Source organism: Pogoniulus pusillus, chromosome 1 (assembly GCF_015220805.1).
Source record: "Pogoniulus pusillus isolate bPogPus1 chromosome 1, bPogPus1.pri, whole genome shotgun sequence".
In the NCBI taxonomy this organism is placed as follows: Eukaryota; Metazoa; Chordata; class Aves; order Piciformes; family Lybiidae; genus Pogoniulus; species Pogoniulus pusillus.
In genome coordinates, this window is record NC_087264.1 from 13956695 (window position 1) to 13978021 (window position 21327).

Consider the following 21327-nt stretch of genomic DNA (forward strand, 5'->3'; position numbering starts at 1 on the left):
AGCATTATAGAAAAAAATGAAGAATGAAAGGGATCTGTGGAGATTGAGAGGCTCCATTTTCTACTTTAATTTCAAAGTTAAATCAGGTTGCTTAGGACCTTACCAAGTCAAATATTTAAATTCTCCAAGGTTGCATGGAGATGCCAAAATCATAGAATCTACATTCCACTGCTCCACCACCCTCATGGTGAGGAGTTTCCTTATACCTATTTGAAATTTCCCTTGCATCATCATATGACCCTTGTCTGTTCACCTTCTGATGTCCTTGCCTGGGAATAATCTGCCTCTAACATTTGTATGACTCCCTCATCATGTCTTTCATGTCATATGTCAGCACTTTTGCTGTTTTAAGGCCCTTCCACTGGATGCGTTCCAGTTTGCAAGTACTTGTGCTGTATGGTCCCAAACTCTACACAGTACTCTAAATGCGACCTCTGCAGTGCTATCAAGAACAAATAATTACTTTGCTTGACCTAGTGTTTATTCTCTTGCCTGTGCTCAAACTACAGTTAGTTTTCATCACATTACAGGCACATTGCTAGTTTATATTCAACTTGCTGTCTGCTAGAGTCTTCCATCTCCTCTTCCGCAGAGCTGCTGCCAGTCCAGTCTGCAACTATTGTAACACTGTTTAGTTGTTTGTGTTTTACTTCCTAAGTATGGGATACATGTCTTTAACTATGTTAAGTTTCTGTTAGCTGCCACCTCTAGTTTGCTGAGGTTCCTCTGAATTGTGGCTGTTCCCTCCCAGCATTTTGACTGCTTTATCTCATCTGTAAATTTGAGGATGTTTTCTGTCCTAGCATCCAAATCTGAAGAAGATACTGACTTTTACTGATCACTCAGGTACTGTTTTTACCCAGCTGGTCAGTTGTGTAGGGTTTGCCTTTAGGAGGGTCCTTTGTCTGATGCCAGTCACATTTAGTCTATTGTGCCTGGAAATGGCTTTTCTTCAGGATTTGCTCTATGTTTTGTACAGAAAATGAGGTGAGACAGACTGTTTTCTAGTTGCCTGAATACTTTATCCTCTCTTGCTCTCATCTTCCTTTCTGTTGGGTTTTGTTTGCAAGTTACCCATTTCCTGTGGCAGGCAATCACCCTGACTTTTCAAAGATGATAGCAGGTTTCCAATGACATTAGGCAGTTTTCTTGGCTGTTTCCTATCTGGTCCTACACAGGCCTAGATTACCTGAATAGTCCTTAGCTTGATCCTTCACTCAAGCTTTGCTACTAGAAGTAGAAACCTGAGAAGCTTGATAGCACACCTGGTGGTAAAGACCTTGCAGAAGACGTTTGGCACCTCAATTTTTTGTGTACCTTTCATCAGTAAATTGCTTTCCAGTTTTGCACATAAATTGTACTATCCCAAATCTGCCTCTTGCTGATGGTATACCTATAGAAGCATTTCATCTTGCCATTCACATCTGTCTTCAATTTCAGTTCCAGAACTTTGGCCTCCCTAGTTCAGATGCCCTGTCTGGGCAAGCAGAGACTGTATTCCCTCCTCATTGCCTATCCCAGCTTCCACTTTATATTTCCATTTCATTTGAGCACAATCAGTGAGGAGTCCCATGTAAGGTCTCCTGGTCTCCTGCTGTATCTGCTGGTTTTCTAACATGTTGGAAAGGCTTGTTTTTGTGCTCTGAGAGCACAGTTCAGGAAGATGACCAGCTGTCATGGGCTTCTTTTGCATCTTCCCAGGACATTCTGATTACCGTTCCTTGAGCAAACTCCATCCCTGCTGTCATGAGCCCAGGATCTTTAGGCTACTTCTTTCATTCCTTTCTTGCCTCACTACCATTTCATGATTACTACATCTAAGGCTGCTGTTGGCCGTCTTATACAGGAGGAGTTCTTCCTTATTCATTAGAACCAGATGCAGTGCAGCCCTTTCCCTAGGACCCTGTCAAAATTTACTCCCAACGTATGCTAGAGATTCCATGGCTATTTCACACCATGCTATTCCAGTAGATGTTGTCTTATTTAAGTCCCCCATGAGAACAAGGGACTCTGAATGCTGGAAAGCCACTCCAGTGTGATGTCCTGCTTTTTGTGGTAACTGGAAATGCATTTTCCTTAACGAGTTATCTTGAACCACAAAAAGCTGCTGTAAAGATATAAATATGATATTTTATTTTGACATTAAATAACTTAATTTTCTATCAATTTTTAATTACTGCCTTAGTGCAGTCACAAATACTATTTCAGATGATGTCCACAGTGCAGCTGCTGAGGTAAAGTTTCCTAGGTTTTGCTCATAACTAACAAATTTGCAAGTGATCTGATTTTTTTTTCCCTATATATAATTCTAGGTTCTTATTACCATGAGATAATTAATGTGCAACTACATGAAATACTGCCTCAGAATACGCTGAATGCTTGTCTTGCATTCAGGCTATGCAAATACTACTTGCATGTATACAGCTGCCAGAAACTCCTCATCCTGTGTTTTGTTTTAAAGTGACAAGTAAGAGAACATCTTGTCCATTCATCATGATTGTATTTTGTTTCTTAGTTAATTGGTGACAGTTTACTTCTTACCTGTTTTAGTTGGAAGATGGGGAAGAAGAGCCGAGTGAAAACTCAGAAGTCAGGTACAGGAGCCACAGCGACAGTATCCCCAAAGGAAATGTTGAATCTAATTAGCGAGCTACTGCAAAGTAAGTTTCCATTTTATGCCTCTCTGTGAAAAAGAGTGATGTAAAGACTACTTGAAAACATTCTCTTGTTTTTGTTTTTTAATTGAAACCAGCAAATTCTATTCATTTCCTCTAAGTCACCAAGCTTACTAATTCCGCTTAAGATGGTATAGTATGTATATCACTGTTATCATATACCATTATAGGCTCATTTATATCTGTATGTATTGGAAATGCCATATTTCTGGCAGCTGCTGGCTTTATTTTTCTACAGAGGTGTAAATATTCATCTGCTCTTTGTAATGTGACAGTACAGCTTTCTCAGAAATGTTTTTCTTCTAAACCTCAAGAGTTAACACTGTTTCTGTTTAACATTTGGATAGCACCTTGAACTGGTATCAGAGTTGAAGAATTAACTGTGGAAGGCAAATAAACTCAATTCAACTGCACTGATATTTCCATCTCTCCAATAAAAATGGTGGGGGTTTTGTTGCTGTTTTGAAACTTTTTTGGTAGTGTTTAATTCTTGTGTATAGACCAGAGGGTTTTTTCATATGTTGCAGAACTTTTTATTACTTATAATTTTCTATTTTTCATTATTTCTAGTAGATATGAAAAACAGAGCATAATTTCATATGATAATGCTAACATGCTGTACACTCCTGCTACTATCCTTAGCGACTCTGCTGAGCTACACTTCTTGAAATACAAGTCCAAAATTTCACACATCTAAATGTTGCCTTTAAAAAAATAGGTTATTATTTGGTTGCAAAGAGGAGACAGGAGTTGACAGAGCTGTTTGCTTATGCTACAACTGTCCTCTGATTTGCTACCAAAAAATAAAATGTAGATCTAATTTTCTGTCAGCTGTTCTTTTTATCAAGCTTCCATATTCAATACAATGGAAACATTTTTAGAATCATAGAATCGACCAGGTTGGAAGAGACCTCCAGGATCATCCAGTCCAACCTAGCACCCAGCCCTGTCCAATCAACCAGACCATCACAGTATCACTGCCCACTTGGATTTATGTGGCTTAGATCAAGAAATCCACATGCTGGCATTTTAAATGTTGTCAGAGACACTGTGGGTATAAATCTAGAGCTAAAGCTTGGCTAGGTGTTCCTTTGCCTGCCCCTTCCATGTGCATCTATGAAAACACTATTGACAGGGCAGGTCAAATATATGTACCAGCAAAATTCTCAAATCCTTAAGGTAAGCTATGTACTGTTACTGTCATTTGTGCTGTAATGAAAGTAGAATCATAGAATCAACCAGGTTGGAAGAGACCTCCAAGATCATCCAGTCCAACCTATTCCCGAGCCCTATCCAGTCAACTAGACCATGGCACCAAGTGCCTCATCCAGGCTTTTCTTGAACACCTCCAGGGATGGTGACTCCACCACCTCCCTGAGCAGCCCATGGTAAGCAGGTGTCTCGGACGGGAAAGTTTGTTTGGGGGGGGGGGAAGTTGAAGTAATGATATGCGAGGCCGATGTTTTGTAAAAAGGTATAAGTAATTTAATATTATACACTAGAAATCCCCTTCCCCAAACTCATTTGTAATTATCCCGCGTAGATTCTTGGTTCGTAGTTGAGATTTAATATACAGAATGACTAAAATGAAAAGAGTCTATGATATGAGAGAGTTCATTGAAGTCTTGAGAAGTTATTCAGTTTCAAATAGAAGTTTATCAATTACTCACTGTCCCAAATGCAGTTCAGAGAAGTTTCAAAGTCTGTATGGATTTTAAGGCATGTCGTCCGAGGCTCCACGGGTCCAGTCAAGCTGAATGCTGACTCCCGGGGCTCGTAAGGATCGGGTCCTTGTCCGGAACGGTGCAGTCTTGAGCTGGTTGTTTGCGATGCGAATGCCGCGTGTGTGTGCGTGTGTGGTCAGCGATCAGGGTATCGAGCAAGAGAGGCACAGGGTAGAGAGCAAGGGGCCAGTTAAGTTAAGGAGCAAGAGGTAAGGAACAAGAGGTACAAGTGGGTACATTTTTTATAGTATTTCAGAAGAGGTGTGTTCAACCAACTCAGTCAGACTCACGTTAACTTTACAGATTGGTACAAAGTTATAATCAACCTATACAATTGGCTAATTCTTACCAAAACCAACTTATGGAACCACCCAGGGGTCAGCCCCCAGCAGATGTTTGTCGAGTGGTCACCGTGTCTGAGAATTCGAACCCTTTTTCCAAAACATAGCCATGTTTATGTCTTTGCTTCCCTGAGAGAGAGATTCTCTCAAGGCCTGTGCGTCTGCTGGTACAGCAGCTGCGTCAGTGCAAACAGATAGGAAATATTGTTTTGGCTTTTTCGATGGAAGGCCTCTGAGCCACAATTTTGTGTACGAATGAAAATTCTGCAATAAGGCAAAAGGGCTCTGATCCCTTCCACGACATATTCCACCCCCTGGCTCATAGGCCAGAAAATCGAAAAAGAAATGGAATGTACAAACTATACACAACTAATATATATACAATACCTCTAAACCTTAAAACATACAAACAATGTACCTAATACATAAACATAACTATAATCTAAACCAGTTTAAGACAGATCAATCCCTATATACCCACCCCCTGAATAACAAATAGCTTTATTAAACATCCACAAAACAAGAAATGTGTGGAAGCAATTCAGAAGTCTGGGACAATCCATCGCGCGCTTATGCGATGAGTTTTCCCACTCACATCGGTTGCTTCCCATGCGTACAACCCATTTGATTTCGATAGGGTCATAGGCACAACTCCAATCGAGGGCAAGTTTACCATTATTGGTTGTCCTACCTGTAACTTGTGTAGTGAGTGTTGATGGTATTGGGATTTATCTGGTGGATAATTAACATTTCCTACTGGTTCATTAGGACAAAAGGCTTTGATTTTTGGACTACCATAATTGCCCCATCGATTATTTACAATGAAGACTGCACGTGATAAACGTTTATCCCAATCACCTCTTGATACAATGGCATGTTTCTTGATTAAAGCATTTGACCTTTCTACCACACCATTAGCTTGAGGATAGTAGGGAGTATGAAATACCCATGTAACTCCCTCACCCCTAGCCCAGTCTTGTACGGATGATGCTGTAAAGTGAGATCCATTATCACTCTGGATGTACTCTGGCATTGGTAAAAAACTGAACCACTGCTTCAAGGCCTCAATAGTCTGAGTGCCTGTGGCAGCATTAGTTGCTGTAGCCATGACCAATCCCGACACTACTTCCACCCCCACCAGTATATATTTCTTCCCATGTGAGGGTTTAAATGGACCCACATAGTCAATTTGCCATGTGCTCCATAGCTTCTTATCTTCTCTGATGTGTTGAGCTGGTGCTAGGTTGGGGTGATTGGCTTTCAGCCTAACCGTGCACTGTGGACAAGCTGAAATGATTGCCTGACAGGTGGTCATAGAAATTGGCCATCCTCTGGATCTACATTCGTAGTAGAGGTCTGCCTTTCCTGAATGGCCTCTTTTAATGTGTAGCCATTCAGCCAATCTCCACCACTCATCCTTTTCATCATTGACCATGTTTATTTTTGCTAGGTAATCTGCCTGATTATTCCAGGTTGCAGCTGGAGTTTGCTGTTTGGAGTGCCCTTTAACCCAACCTACTTGAAGGGGTCTGGATCGGCCTATCTCCAGCAGCCTTTTCCAGTCATCAGCCCTCCAAACTTCTACGTTTGAAACCTTCCACTGATTCGCTTCCCACTGGCAAATCCACTCAGTGGCGCCTTTGAACGTGGAGTAGGAATCAGTGTAAATGGTTGTTGCTCCATGCTCTGCTGCTAGCATGAGAGCACGCAGTTCCCCTACCTGTGCACTGCCATCACCTTCCTCAGTGATGGTTTGGCCCGTGCTAATCTCTAAGGCAGCGGCTTTGTAGTGCCACTTCAACCCCACCCTCCGTGAGGATGCATCTGTAAACCACACTCCTGACTTATCTGAGTCTGCGGTTATTGCTGGGGCCACCTGAATAGGAGAAGGTTTATATGGTTGACCCAGCAATGCTCCATCAGGGTTTATGGGCTGCTGCAATTTGGTTACCTTTGTAGGTCCTTCTGTCAGTGTCAAAAGCTGTGAGATTCCCTCCAGGTAGGCATACCACTTTCTGACGGTAGCCTTTTGGGCAATCCCTTCTGGTGGAGGAGATCCTTTAAGGATCGATTTCAACAGTGGGAATGGGCCTTGCACTACAATGTCTTGTGTAGTGCGAAGCTTCTCTGCCTCTTTGACAGCTCGAGTTAGGGAAAGGAGTCCCTTTTCCCATTCCGAGTACCGTGTCTCGGTCTCTTTGAATGCTGTTGATGAAAATAAAAGAGCTCTGCTAGGACCATTGGGTCCCCTTTGGAAGATTCCACAGTATGAGGCATGCGGGAATACATTTCCCTAAACTCACGCATCTGCAGTGCCGTGTATGGTCGGATTCGCGCAGTCGTCGTTCCTTTGCCCTTTTTCCCGTAAACGGTTTCCGATTTGAACACGGGTCTCACGGGGAAGGGTCTCATTCTCCCGTAGATTTCCTCCATTTCCTCGTCGCTGCTGCTCGGCGTGTTTCCAGGCAACGGCTTGAGGCGGTGCTTTTCTTTCCGGCGAGGCTGCGGATGTACGTAGTCATAGCTGCTGCTGTGCAATGGCGGCTGTGGATCAAATGGCGGATATCTGGCGTGGCGGTCCGTTTGAGTCGTGGCGGTATGAAGAATGGTCACTCGTGGCGACAGTGGCTGTGGCGGCGGCGTCCGCCGCTGATTTAGGGACGCTCGTGTGCGCGGCAAAGGGTCTGGTGAAGGCTGCAATTGCGGTTCCTGCTGCCGCGGCTGAAAAGATTTTGCCAACAAGTGCAGTTGTGAACTTTGAGTCCTTACCGGCGAAGAAATTGACAAATCTCGGACAGCTGTCGGTTCTGACTGTTCTTCTGAAAAATGCATTTGGGGGTCCTCAGGTACCACGGATTCTGTATCGGCAACGGCACTCTCTCTGTCCCTTCGAGATAGCTGAAGCTCTTCTTGTACCGCTTCTAGTTTCTTGTTTTGCCATTGCATCTTAGAACGGAGATTCTGAATTTCAGCTTGTAACTTTTCGATCTCCTTTTCTTGCCTTCCGCTTTGCCGTTCCCAGCTCTCTGACTCTTTTTTCAAGCGATTAATTTGTTCGTTAAAACGCTCTTTCGTTTCTTTCAATTCAAGTTTAGAACTATTGATACCATATTGCAAATTATCAAATTCATATTGCGCTCGGATTGAGCACGCTGCTACTGTAACGATGTGCTCTTTATCTTTATCTTCCTGCAAAGTCGTATACAACGTGGCTACCGTATCTGCCAACTTGTTCAAAATTTGTTCTGAGCTGACTAAATTATTTATATCCAGTGCCGGTTTTAAATGTTCCAATCCAATAATATCTGCCATTCTGTAAAATAAATCCGTCTTTCCCGACCCTGCTTCGTCTGCAGCCATTATGTCTCGGACGGGAAAGTTTGTTTGGGGGGGGGGGAAGTTGAAGTAATGATATGCGAGGCCGATGTTTTGTAAAAAGGTATAAGTAATTTAATATTATACACTAGAAATCCCCTTCCCCAAACTCATTTGTAATTATCCCGCGTAGATTCTTGGTTCGTAGTTGAGATTTAATATACAGAATGACTAAAATGAAAAGAGTCTATGATATGAGAGAGTTCATTGAAGTCTTGAGAAGTTATTCAGTTTCAAATAGAAGTTTATCAATTACTCACTGTCCCAAATGCAGTTCAGAGAAGTTTCAAAGTCTGTATGGATTTTAAGGCATGTCGTCCGAGGCTCCACGGGTCCAGTCAAGCTGAATGCTGACTCCCGGGGCTCGTAAGGATCGGGTCCTTGTCCGGAACGGTGCAGTCTTGAGCTGGTTGTTTGCGATGCGAATGCCGCGTGTGTGTGCGTGTGTGGTCAGCGATCAGGGTATCGAGCAAGAGAGGCACAGGGTAGAGAGCAAGGGGCCAGTTAAGTTAAGGAGCAAGAGGTAAGGAACAAGAGGTACAAGTGGGTACATTTTTTATAGTATTTCAGAAGAGGTGTGTTCAACCAACTCAGTCAGACTCACGTTAACTTTACAGATTGGTACAAAGTTATAATCAACCTATACAATTGGCTAATTCTTACCAAAACCAACTTATGGAACCACCCAGGGGTCAGCCCCCAGCAGATGTTTGTCGAGTGGTCACCGTGTCTGAGAATTCGAACCCTTTTTCCAAAACATAGCCATGTTTATGTCTTTGCTTCCCTGAGAGAGAGATTCTCTCAAGGCCTGTGCGTCTGCTGGTACAGCAGCTGCGTCAGTGCAAACAGATAGGAAATATTGTTTTGGCTTTTTCGATGGAAGGCCTCTGAGCCACAATTTTGTGTACGAATGAAAATTCTGCAATAAGGCAAAAGGGCTCTGATCCCTTCCACGACAGCAGGCTATGGTAGAAGGAGTGCTTTGCTTGGATTATTGAAAAAATACTTCTTTTTTTCTTTTTCTTTTGGTCTTCTCTGAAAGACTATTTACTTAATGATCTGGTTGTTTACCTTTTTTTTTCTTCCTAGCTTTTTAAACATTTGATATTTCTTGTATCTGAAAGAATATAAAAAAAATAAAACAACTTGAGGTAAGTTACTATGTAAAAAAAAATGAGTCTCTATTAATTGCAATATCAAAGAATGAGATGTTTGTAACGATAGAGATTAGCGTTTCCCATGGGAAGATGTTTGAAGGACAAGTGATGTAAAGGTTCGGTTAGTTGCTGTTAAACCATGACCTATTTTCTGATGTGAAATTAAAAAAAAAAAAACAAACAAAAAACAAACCAACCAACAAACAAATGAAAGAGCTCTTTTAATTTGCCATTTTTATTTCCAGAGTGCAGCAGTCCTACACCAGGTCCTGGTAAGGAATGGGAAGAATATGTACAGATTCGCTCACTTGTTGAGAAAATTCGCAAAAAGCAAAAAGGTAAAGGCAAGTTACTTGAAGATAAGTGTAGTCCAGAGTACTGATTTGCCTGAAGAGTTGCCTATTGACAGCAAAAAATAATGGGTTTGCTAATATTATGCTATAAATATTATGCAATGCTATTATTTTGGGACAAAAATCTAAATCATTCTGAATAAGTATCATGGGCAAGCAATCTTACAATGAAAGTAGAAAAAAAGAGCTTGAGATTGTCATCAGAATCTAAAGGGCCAGGAGAAAAAGAAATCCTTTGAGAAAATAAGACTTTCTGCTTCCTGATCACATAGTCTGCCCTTCTGCCTCTGTAAATCTGAACACTTTGCATTTTGTTTTATAGTTGTTTTATTTTGACCTGAACATTTCACTGGACATGGAAACAATTTTGACAATTCAACGTCTTTGCATTTTATACTGTGAGAAAAATATAAAAATCCACAAAATATATCAGATAATAAATCTACCTGCTGTAAATCAAGTATGTAATTAAGGAAAATAAATGCTTATGGTACCACAATTTATAGGAAGTGTTATTGCCAGTTTTACTAGGTTTAACTTATGCTTATTTTTCAGGTTAGAACTGTTTTCTTCCAGTACATTCTGCAACAACTCACCATTGATGTTTTATTTTCATGCTAGTTTTGGTATCACAGTATCACAGTATCACCAAGGTTGGAAAAGACCTCACAGATCATCAAGTCCAACCCTTTACCACAATTATCAAGGCTAGACCATGGCACCAAGTGCCACATCCAATCCTGCCTTGAACACTTCCAGGGACGGCGACTCCACCACCTCCCCGGGCAGCCCATTCCAGTATCCAGTCACTCTCTCAGTGAAGAACTTTCTCCTCACCTCAAGCCTAAATTTCCCCTGGCGTAGCTTGAGGCTGTGTCCTCTTGTTCTGGTGCTGGCCACCTTGAGAGAAGAGAGCAACCTCCTCCTGGCTACAACCTCCCCTCAGGTAGTTGTAGACAGCAATAAGGTGGTAATAAGATCTACCCTAAGCCTTCCTAAGGCTGAACAAACCCAGTTCTCTCAGCCTTTCCTCATATGGCAGGACTTCCAGTCCTCTGATCATTCTTGTGACCCTTCTCTGGGTGCTTTCCAGTCTTTCCACATCTCTTTTGTACAGAGAGGACCAAGGTGTGGTCTGACAAGTGCTGAGTAGAGCAGGACAATGACTTCCTTACCTCAGCTGAGTAACCTAGCATCTTGCTGGCCCTCCATGCTGCTGCAGCACCCTGTTCACTCATGCTGGGCAGCTTGTCCACGAAGACCCTCAGGTTTGTTTTCACAGGGCTGCTCTCCAATCAGGTGGATCCCTGAGCTAGACTCCTGGGACATGTGTTCCTGGGTAAAAGACCCTATATCTATCCCCACTGAACTTACTAGCCCACTTACTCATCCTGTCCAGGTTTCCTGGCAGGTGGCTCTCCCTTCTGGAGTGTCAGCCTCCACACTCATTTTAGTGTTGTCTGTAAACTTTGTCAGGGTGCTCTTGATCCCAACATCCAGATCATTTAGGAATATATTAAACAGTGTGGGGTCCCCCAGGGATCGACATTGGGCCACATTTGTGACTGGATGCCAGACTGAGGCTATTTACTACTAGCCTGTGGGTACAGCCTGTCAGCCCACCCACTGCACACAACATTTTTCTTGGCCATAACATGTCAGCTTCCCTAGGAGCAAAGTCCTAGACAGTATAAACACCTATCAAATTCTGTGGAAGCTATGCAAATAATCTTACTAGGTTTGTGAGGCCTTAACTCTGAATGTATTCCACAGGAAACAATATACTGAAAAGGGTATGAAATAAAGGAGAAATGCCAGTGTTTTGGTTTGGTTTGTTTGTTTGTTTGTTTTGTTTGTTTTTTTAAAGGTGCCCAAATACTTCACATTCTAATTGCACTAAAAATACACTTTATTGGGGGTTTTTATACTTCATCATCAAAGACTGCAACTTTAGATTATACTTGCCTTTTTATGCTGACTGCAGATTTAATTGGTTCTGGGGCTTGGAATGCATGATTCAGAGTGGGAGGGAATATTTCAATTGTATTAATACTACTTTCCTAAAATCCTTTTAATCTAAAAAGGCCACACCTTGAGTACTGTGTCCAGTTTTGGGCATGTCAATACAAGAGAGACAGCAAGGTGCTGGAGCGAGTATAGAGGAGGGCAACAAGGCTGGTGAATGTCCTGGAGAATAAATCTTATGAAGAGTGAATGAAGGAGTTGGGGCCGTTTAGTTTGAAGAAGAGGAGGCTAAGTGGAGATCTCCTCACTCTGCAACTATCTGAAAGTACATTGTAGAGAGGCTGGTGCTGGTCTCTTCTCGCAGGTAATTAGCGATAGAGCAAAAGGGCATAGCCTTAAACTGCAACGGGGGAGGTTTAGACTGGACATTAGGAATTTGTTTTTCACACAAAGAGTCATCAGACATTGGAATAGGCTGCCCAGGGAGGTGGTGGAGTCATTATTCCTGAGTGTGTTTAAAGGTCATTCAGATGTGGTGCTTGGGCATATAGTTTAAAGGTGAACTTTGTAGAGTAGGGTCTTTGTAGAATAGAACTCTTTTCCAAACTGAATGATGCTGTGATTCTACAAAAAATATCTTTGCATGTAAGCACCTTGCTGAGAATGTGCTGTCAATCATAAAATGACCTAAGCACTTCAGGGGGTTTTGGATATTTTTAACATTATCTGACACTAGAGTTTGTGTTGAAGAGAACACAGGCAAAGAAGTACAGGCTGAGCATGACCAGGAGCTAAAATGCTTAGGTTAAAATCAGATAATAGTAAAGAGGAGGGCTAATGGTTTGAATGAGGCTTGTAGTTTCACTGGAGGAATAAAAATTTGGATGAACTCTGTGATGTCAGAAAGATGCTGAGTCCTTAGTTATTTTAGTAGATCTGTATGCTACAGGAAAAAGTTAAATGTCTGCTATGTGAGAGAAGGCACTCAAGAGATGCTTATCATAACTTCCAGTGCTGAATTAATAGAATCACAGCTTGCCTCTCAAATTCCTCCTTGTGTCTGTATTAACATGTTGTAATGATTGTATTTATTGTCAGTATTAAGCTGGGAAATACTTTTACTCAGTTTATTCAAAAAGGAGAAGAGGAGAGAAGCTTTATATTTCATCACGGCTCATTTGAAGTGGTTGTGGTTGTAGGATGACTGGTAACTCAATTTGGCAGAATATTTAAGTTGATGAAAATTGAGTATGATGTTTGTGTACTACTGAGTAACACTTAACAAAGACCAGTTCTGACTCAGCTACTTCAAAGTAGAATTGCTTTGGTATAGCAAACAGCTTTTTACATGTGCTTTTGTACTGAACTTCTTTTGTGTTTCCAGGTCCTCTTATTTCTGCATTTGTTTTTTTTTAATGCATTGTGTATATAGGTTTGTCTGTTGTCTTTGATGGAAAAAGAGATGACTATTTTCCTGAATTAATAAAGTGGGCAACTGAAAATGGAGCATCCACAGAGGGGTTTGAAATATCTAACTTTGAAGAGGAGGGATTTGGTTTAAAAGCAACGAGAGAGATAAAGGTAAGCATGTGAATATTTGACTAACATTAGAAAATTGTATGTGCTGCAAACCTCTGAAATCTCTCCACCTTTCCTTCTCCATTTGGACTGCTTGTGTAATTGTTGATATGAACGCACACAACTCTGCACACTAGTGAAATGAAAGTATTGATAAAATTGAGTGTTAGTTTTGATGATTATTAGCTAATAATGTGAAGTTTTAATCAGTCTCTTTTTCTCTGCTGCCTATGCTATTTACCTCTCTTCCATATTTTTTTATCTGCTTAACCTCTTCTTTCATGTCCCTTCTTTCAAAGCACTGGTCTTTTTGCCTCAGGTATTTGCAGTATTATTTTCCAGTGAAAATAAAAAGAATCTCAAAATTTCTTGGTAATTGTAAAGAATGTTTTTCATCATCAGGTAAGCACATAGAGACAAAAAGTTAGCTGTTAAAAGATTTAAAGTTGCCTCTTTTAATTCCCATTTTGCAGATGAGGAAACAGCTTTAAAGAACAGTCAGCTTTTATAGAAAGGATATTAGGAATCAAGCACATTATATTCCTTATAGGGCTTTAGTGGCACATAGCTAGTAAAAGTGGCACTACTGGTTGATAAAAAAACCTGAACAGTTCTTGTAAAATAAGAATGGGCAACATGAGTAAAACTCTATTGGAGGAAAATATTTGATCACTTAAGTTAACAGCAATGTAGTGTATCTGGTAGCTTTGAGGTCATGTGGGCAGTCTATGTTAGCAGTCCCAAACTGAAGCACTTTGTTTTGTAATCTGAGTGTCTTTGTTTTAAGCTTTATGTAATGCAGATTTTGTCACATTTGGTTGCCACAATATGGAGCATATTTGTTTAATTTGTGATGACAGAGAAGGAATGATTTTGTTTTGGAATAATTTCAATTTTGAAACAAAAATGAAAACAACCTCTAATTTAAAGGTGACATATACTTGAGACACCTGGGGTGTCATTTAAGTGCTAACTGACCCTCTGTGTTTGTTTTGTTTTTGTAGGCTGAAGAATTGTTTCTGTGGGTTCCTAGAAAGCTGTTGATGACAGTTGAGTCAGCTAAAAATTCAGTATTGGGTAAGAGCTTTTTTTTTTGGTAAAAAATTCTTATGTTGTTACCTCATCGTGTTCATTTTAAACTAAATCTAGAGTGATGTTTTCCACAGACAGTTAATTTACTGTATGATCTTTCTGTGCTAATTCAGGATCCCTGTATTCTCAAGATCGAATTCTTCAAGCTATGGGCAATATAACATTGGCATTCCATCTTCTTTGTGAGCGAGCCAACCCCAACTCTTTCTGGCTACCCTACATCCAGACACTCCCCAGTGAATATAACACTCCTCTCTATTTTGAAGAAGATGAAGTGCAGTACCTTCAGTCAACTCAGGCCATACATGATGTTTTTAGCCAATATAAAAATACAGCTCGACAGTATGCCTATTTCTACAAAGTCATTCAGGTAAGCACCTCAAATGAAGTATATGTTGTTCTTGGGGTGATTATTGAGAAAGGTGTGAAAACAGTGATACTAAAGGATAGCTCAAGTGCATTGCTGTTAAGGGTTTCAATTATTAAAGCCTTTTCCTACTGATTTTTGAACTGCTGTTAAGCCTACTGAACTGTGCTGTGAAATTTTACGAACATAGAAGAATGTATTTAGTTGGTTGAGAGGAGTGATTACTGCCCTTTGTCATTGTGTGAGGCTTTATCTGCAGTACTCACCAGTACAGGAAATTTGTTGACAAACTAGAATAAGATCAGAGGAAGGCTATTAAGATGCAATTTGCTTCAACCCATATCCTCACAAGGAGAGTGACTAAGGAAGCTGGATTTTTTTTTCTTGTGGGGAAAATGAGATAAGAGTGATCCAATTATTGTCTTCAACTTGATACTGGTAGCCAGACTTAAAGTTTGCTTGTGGGAAGTTGGGCTGGCTGACTTGCTAAGATCTACAACTTATGCCCCTGAAAAATGCATAGCTTGTCATAAAAAAGGTAAAATTATAATTGTTACTTGACAAGAATCAACCATTGCATATGTTGTGTTACCAATAGCCATGGAGTAATTGTTCTTTTAATTTATGTTTAACATCATTATTTTGATTTGCTTTCAAATACAAAAATAAACACATCTGGTAAAAAATTGAGTATGAGGAGGCTTGAGATGGGTGAACTGTTAATTGTGTTCTGAAGGAATCATTTAAATTAAGTTTCTAAGAGCTGTTACTGTCTGATGTCTAGACATAAGTGAATGGTGATGTGTTATTGTCAAAGCAGTGCTCAGTGTCCAAACTTCCACAGCTTTTTGTGGCACGATCTGTAAAAAAGCATAAGACTCTAGAGACTGAATTTTCACAATTGTGGAAAGCTGTTTGGCCATAAGGGAGGTCAGAAGGCATAATGCAGTTCTGTTCTCCTTTACTGTTACCAGAGTTCTACAGCTTTTCTATTAACTGTTTTTAGTCAACAAAAGTTAAATTATTTTGCTTAGCTGTTTGACATTTGAAGAGCTTGTATGATTCAAGCAGTGTAAATTTATCAAGTATAAGGAGTGGAGGGAATTTTAGTTTTGAAAACTAAAGTTGTTGATAATAGTGAATGAGAACCAAATAAAATACATTTCGTTTTGAAACAAGGAGTAGGGTAGGAACAATAGCTTTAGTATCAGAAACAGAATTCTTCCTTCCAGGTGTCATGATTCAGAAAACAATAGTTCAGCCAACTGTCTCTTCTTGCCGTGTGCTGTCCTAGTTGCCAGTGCACACCTGATCTTCCAGCTTTTCACTTTTTCTCCTTGAAGTATACAGCCTGAGCAAACAGGTCTTAGATTTTTTTTTTAATATATATTTTCAGACTTAAACATACTACTGGTTTTTAAGAGTTATTAGCGGAATATTGTGTAACACTATCCTATTTATCTAAATGTTGCTTGTGCTCTTGCATTATTTGGTGATAGTTTAGCTATCTGACTAGTTCTGTCATTTTTATTGACTAATCTTGCACTAATAGTACTGTGTGAGAGGTTATGTGGTCACAACCTTAATGAAAAAAATAAAGAAATACAGTTTTATAGAGAAGTGGAATGGCACCTTGGATTTTGATGGCCAGCTGTCCATTTTTTATTCAGAAGTGCTTCTCAGTTACTGATAAATACGCATAGATTATATTGAAGTGATGCAAGAACAACTGAAGAATGCATATAAAATGCAGTGGTGTAATACTGCTCGATGCATGAGATATGTTTAGCCTAGAGAAGAGGAGGCTCAGGGGTGACCTCATTGCTGTCTACAACTACCTGAAGGGACACTGTAGTCAGGTGGGGGGTGGCCTCTTCTCCCAGGCAACCAGCAATAGAACAAGGAGACACAGTCTCAAGTTGTGGTGGGGGAAGTATAGGCTGGATGTTAGGGGGAAGTTCTTGCCAGAGAGAGTGATTTGCCATTGGAATGGGCTGCCCAGGGAAGTAATGGAGTCACTGTCCCTGGAGGTGTTCAAGAAAAGCCTGGATGAGGCACTAAGTGCCATGGTCTAGTTGACTGGCTAGGGCCGGGTGCTAGGTTGGACTGGATGATCTTGGAGGTCTCTTCCAACCTGGTTGATTCTATGAATCTGTGATTCTATGAAAGCAGTTGAAATGCTTGACAAAATATGTTTTTTAATGAAAATTTCATGTAGCACAGAATTTGTTTTGGGATGGCAAATGCACACTGTTTTTCTTAGTCTCTCTTAAAGCTAATCAAAGGTCACCTGTGTGTTATTTAAATGAATGTGGATGAAGTAGTGTCTCACTAAATAAGTATTTATATTCCACATCGAAGTCCTTGCTGTTGCCTGTTAGGAGTAAGAAAAGCTGCATTTTGAGTAAAGAAAATTAAGTATATGAGACTACTTTAGAGGCCAACTGTCTTCAGAATCCTAGTGAAAGATTCTAGAGTTAGCTCTACATGCTAACAAGCCCTTAATACTCTGCCCTGTTACATGTTCTGTTTTACATTTGCAATTTTAAGGAAGCGGATATGGCAGCTCATGGAGAAAGAATTCTCAGTCTGATATTATTGGGACTGGTCAAGTTTGATTTGGTCTGCACCAAAGATCTGGGGAACCTTTGTGGAAATAGTGTTTAAAGAACACTATTTGAGCTTCATATTAGTATTTCCAAGAAAGGGTTTAATACTGTAGTGTTGCCTTTCATATAAACTGTTAGATGTTAGATCCCAGGTGGCAAGAGAGCCAGTGGCATCCTGGCCTGCATCAGGAATGGTGTGGTCAGCAGGAGTAGGGAGGTCATTCTGCCCCTGTACTCTGCACTGGTTAGACCACACCTTGAGTACTGTGTTCAGTTCTGGGCCTCCCAGTTTAGGAGGGACATTGAGATGCTTGAGCATGTCCAGAGAAGGGCGACGAGGCTGGTGAGAGGCCTTGAGCACAGCCCTATGAGGAGAGGCTGAGGGAGCTGGGATTGTTTAGCCTGGAGAAGAGGAGGCTCAGGGGTGACCTTATTGCTGTCTACAACTACCTGAGGGGTGGTTGTGGCCAGGAGGAGGTTGCTCTCTTCTCTCAGGTGGCCAGCACCAGAACGAGAGGACACAGCCTCAAGCTAGGTCAGAGGAAATTTAGGCTGGAGGTGAGGAGAAAGTTCTTCCCTGAGAGAGTCATTGGACACTGGAATGGGCTGCCTGGGGAGGTGGTGGAGTCGCCGTCCCTGAAGCTGTTCAAGGCAAGGTTGGACGTGGCACTTGGTGCCATGGTCTAGCCTTGAGCTCTGTGATAAAGGGCTGGACTTGATGATCTGTGAGGTCTCTTCCAACCTTGGTGATACTGTGATACTGTGATGTAGATTTTGTTTCTTAAATTTAGATCAGATTGTTTTTGTTCTCCTGACAAATTCTTCATTACTTGTTTTATGTTCTTGTAGAATATAGCTGTTGTTTCATGTTGATCATTAGCATGATGGTACATCAGATAGGAATAATTTGCTTCGTTTACTTGTTCTGTGGAGAACAAGTGGTAATAAATATTAGGCAAATTTTAGACATGTTCTGTTTGTTGGGTGCCATGCTTCAGCACTGCCACACAACAGCAATTCCAGATGAATATTTCTTTACTAGTTTTTGCTAAGCATCACATTAGAAATTTCTGCTTGCTCTGAGTGCCAAGTGAATGTGTTGAGTACCTATTATTAGTGCTGTTGATGAAAACTCATGGAAAAGTTTTAAAACAACTTTTTGGTAAGAGCTTGTAATTTTTCCCTAAAACAAAATACCATTTTTTTTTTAACTTAGAAAAGCTGAAATGAATTTTAGTATCATCTTGCATGTACTCATATCATTTTATGAGCAACATGGACCCACAAAGTACTAGTGCTAAGGGTAGTTGCTAAGCATATGGAATGGGAAAGAAGCAATGGACAGAGGAGAAATCATCATTTAAAAAAGAGAAAAGCTAAGTAAAGCCACTTTCCTATTACAGTGTGTTCTCCAAACTTTATAAAAGTGAATGTTAAATTTTGTATACTCTCATTTCATTCAGTACTGCTACTGCTTTAGCATTAGTGTTTTAATAAAAAGTGTCCTGTGTGATCAGGATTTTGATATTGCTTCAGGTAAGCAGGCTACTGTTTTGTAAAACTGACAAATACACTTTTTGTAATACAAAAGTCTAACACTGGCGTCATAGCTAGTCTACTGCAGAAAATAAAACTGGCAGCATCTTGAAATAAAAAGTGTTTTGTTGATAGCCAAGGCCATTGAAAAAGGGAATATTTTATGCAAGAAAAATAGTTTAACTCCTTTGCAGCATTTTTTTTTTTTAGTCTACAGGATTTTTCTAACAGACAAGGGAATAAAAGTATTAACAATTTCTTCAAATACTCCATTTTCTTTCTGAATAGGATTGCTAGGCTGTTATTAAAATAATTTGGCTTAGAATCATAGCATCATAGAATCAACCAGGTTGGAAGAGACCTCCAAGATCATCCAGTCCAACCTAGCACCCAGCCCTAGCCAGTCAACTAGACCATGGCACTAAGTGCCTCAGCCAGTCTTTTCTTGAACACCTCTAGGGACGGTGACTCCACCACCTCCTTGGGCAGCCCATTCCAATGGCTTCTCATAGGTGTGCAGTTTCAAACATTGTTTGACAAGTGCTGGTCTGTTTTATTTCCCTAGCTTCTCAGTGAGGGTGACTTTCTCAGAATTCTGCAGTTCTGCCTCTTTCTCCAAGTGCTTAGTCTGGATATACATGAAGAATGGGCAGATTTATGAGTTTCACAGCTGTTGCAAGCTACACTGTAGTCTGGTTTGATAAGCAGAAACAGGTGGGATGTTGGCTGAGTAGACAAAAATAAACGCTTGTGCATGTCAGCCAGGCTCAATAAACCACACTGACACCTTTCTAAACCTATGTAATTTGATAACTAAAAAAATATTTTAAAGTTCTTACAGATAGACTTTAAAGGCATATTGGGCCTCTGCATTGCTATCAAAATGCAGCGAATGGCCAAAGAGTGCTTTTATCGCAGCAGACCTGCAGTTTGCAAGATGTTTTTGTAGTTTGTTCCAAAGAAAAATTTTGCAGACTGCAGGGTTTTCTTTTCCCCTGCAAGGTATGCCTGTGACTTCCATTAACATTTACGGGCATTGCATGCCTACTGAAGGGTGAACAGAGCCCAAGCATTTATGGCTTAATGCTAAATTATTGAAATTTCTTTTCTTTCCTAAGCTGAAATGTGGTATAATAGGCACAAGAGGGAGCCATATAGTTTACAGACATTCACAGTGAGATTGTCTTCCTAAAGAAAACATGGCCAAGTTTGAACCTTCTTGAAAATAATATGCAGTGGTCTTCGTGTTGTGTTTGTTTGCCTCTTTGTAGTGTACTACAGAGAAGGGTTTTTTTAATCAACACAAGACAACAAAACGAATGCTCTTAGAAATGCCCAAATTATCTCTGGGATGCTGTTTCTGGAGTAGTGTTGTCACTTTTCTCCAGGTGTGGTAAAGGCTGTTATGACCTGCTTTACTAAAAGTCAATTTTATAATAATTTTAAAGATTTTAGAAGTTAACCCAAGTGTTAAGTCTGAAATTAGCAGAGCCTGTCAGCTAGCCATAGCTTTTGCTGTGGTAGCCAGCTGTATGTGTTCAGTGGCATTCTTATGTGGTATCTGTATGTAGCTGCCTGTCTTGTGCTAGAAAAAGGATCACTTTTGCAGAAATATCCAGAGTGACATTTTGGCATTGGTTTAGACAGTGTTTTTCACCTGTAGTGTCTGGCCCATTAAGAAGATGCAGATGATCTGCTGTAGGCTGCCTGAACAGGAATAAGGAAGGAGTGGATGAGGCCTTCTACAGACAGCTAGAAATAGCCTCACATTTGCAAGTCCTCATCTTCACGTGGGGCTTTGACCACCTCAAAATCTGTATAGAGTGGGAGCAGGGACAGCTAACCTCAGAACAATACAGAGACATTGTCCAGTCATACAGTGATGAGATTAGAAAAGCTAAAGCTCAGCAGGAACTGAACCTGGCAAGAGATGTCAAAGGTAACCAAAAGAGCTTCTGTAAGTACATGAGTGACAAAAGAAAGACTAGGAAAACATGGACCTGCTGCTGTATGGGACAGGGACCTGCTGGCACAGAACATGGAAAAAGCTGAGATACTGAATGTCTCTTTGGCCTCATTCTTTGCTAATAAGACTGGTCTTCAGGAATCCCAGAATCTGGGCATCGGGCACAGAGGTTGACAAGGAAAGGTGTGTCCTTGGTGGAGGAAGATCATGTCAGGGAATATATAAGCAAACTGGACATAACTAAGACACAGATCTGAGGGCCCTGATGGGATGTACTCACAAGTGCTGAGGGAGCTGGCTGGTTTTATTGTGAGGTGGTGACTCAGATACCTGAGGCACAGGATGCCATCCAGAGGGACATGGACAAGCTCAGAAAGTGGTCCCTCCAAGGTGCAACAGGGCCAAATGCAAAGTCCAGCACCTGGGTCAGAGCAACTCCCAGTATTGCTACAGGCTAGAGGATGAAGGAGTTGAGACTGGCCCTGTGAAAGAGGACTTGGAGGTGCTGATACATAAAAAGCTGGACAATGTGCACTTGCAGCCCACAAGGCAAAACATGTCCTGGGCTGCATCAGAACAGTTGTCAACA

General features: G+C 40.8%; 2 protein-coding genes across 2 annotated transcripts in view; one reads left to right on the forward strand and one right to left on the reverse strand.

Annotated features, from left to right (window-relative positions):
- The window catches only part of SETD3 (SET domain containing 3, actin N3(tau)-histidine methyltransferase), a 71239-nt gene that overhangs the window by 22481 nt on the left and 27431 nt on the right, over positions 1 to 21327 (forward strand). Inside the window, exons 2-6 of the mRNA XM_064176843.1 lie at positions 2551 to 2660; positions 9518 to 9610; positions 13023 to 13171; positions 14173 to 14245; positions 14374 to 14630. Coding sequence (XP_064032913.1) covers positions 2558 to 2660; positions 9518 to 9610; positions 13023 to 13171; positions 14173 to 14245; positions 14374 to 14630 — 675 coding nt within the window. The 5' untranslated portion in view covers positions 2551 to 2557. The remainder of the gene's footprint in view (positions 1 to 2550; positions 2661 to 9517; positions 9611 to 13022; positions 13172 to 14172; positions 14246 to 14373; positions 14631 to 21327) is intronic.
- Positions 4138 to 8100, reverse strand: LOC135180213 (uncharacterized). Its single transcript, XM_064152567.1, has 3 exons — positions 7138 to 8100; positions 4346 to 7033; positions 4138 to 4256 (listed from the first exon to the last, which is right to left on the reverse strand). Exons 1-2 carry the CDS (start codon positions 8098 to 8100, stop codon positions 5282 to 5284), a joined length of 2715 nt encoding a protein of 904 aa, XP_064008637.1. The 3' UTR covers positions 4138 to 4256; positions 4346 to 5281.

What these genes read in the sequence shown, in the direction of transcription:
- LOC135180213 (XM_064152567.1), bottom strand. Translation starts at nt 8,100, where the DNA reads ATGGCTGCAGACGAAGCAGGGTCGGGAAAGACGGATTTATTTTACAGA. An exon ending in GGAGAATGAGACCCTTCCCC is followed by an intron (nt 7,034 to 7,137) that starts GTGAGACCCGTG and finishes GCGTGAGTTTAG; the next exon opens with GGAAATGTATTCCCGCATGC.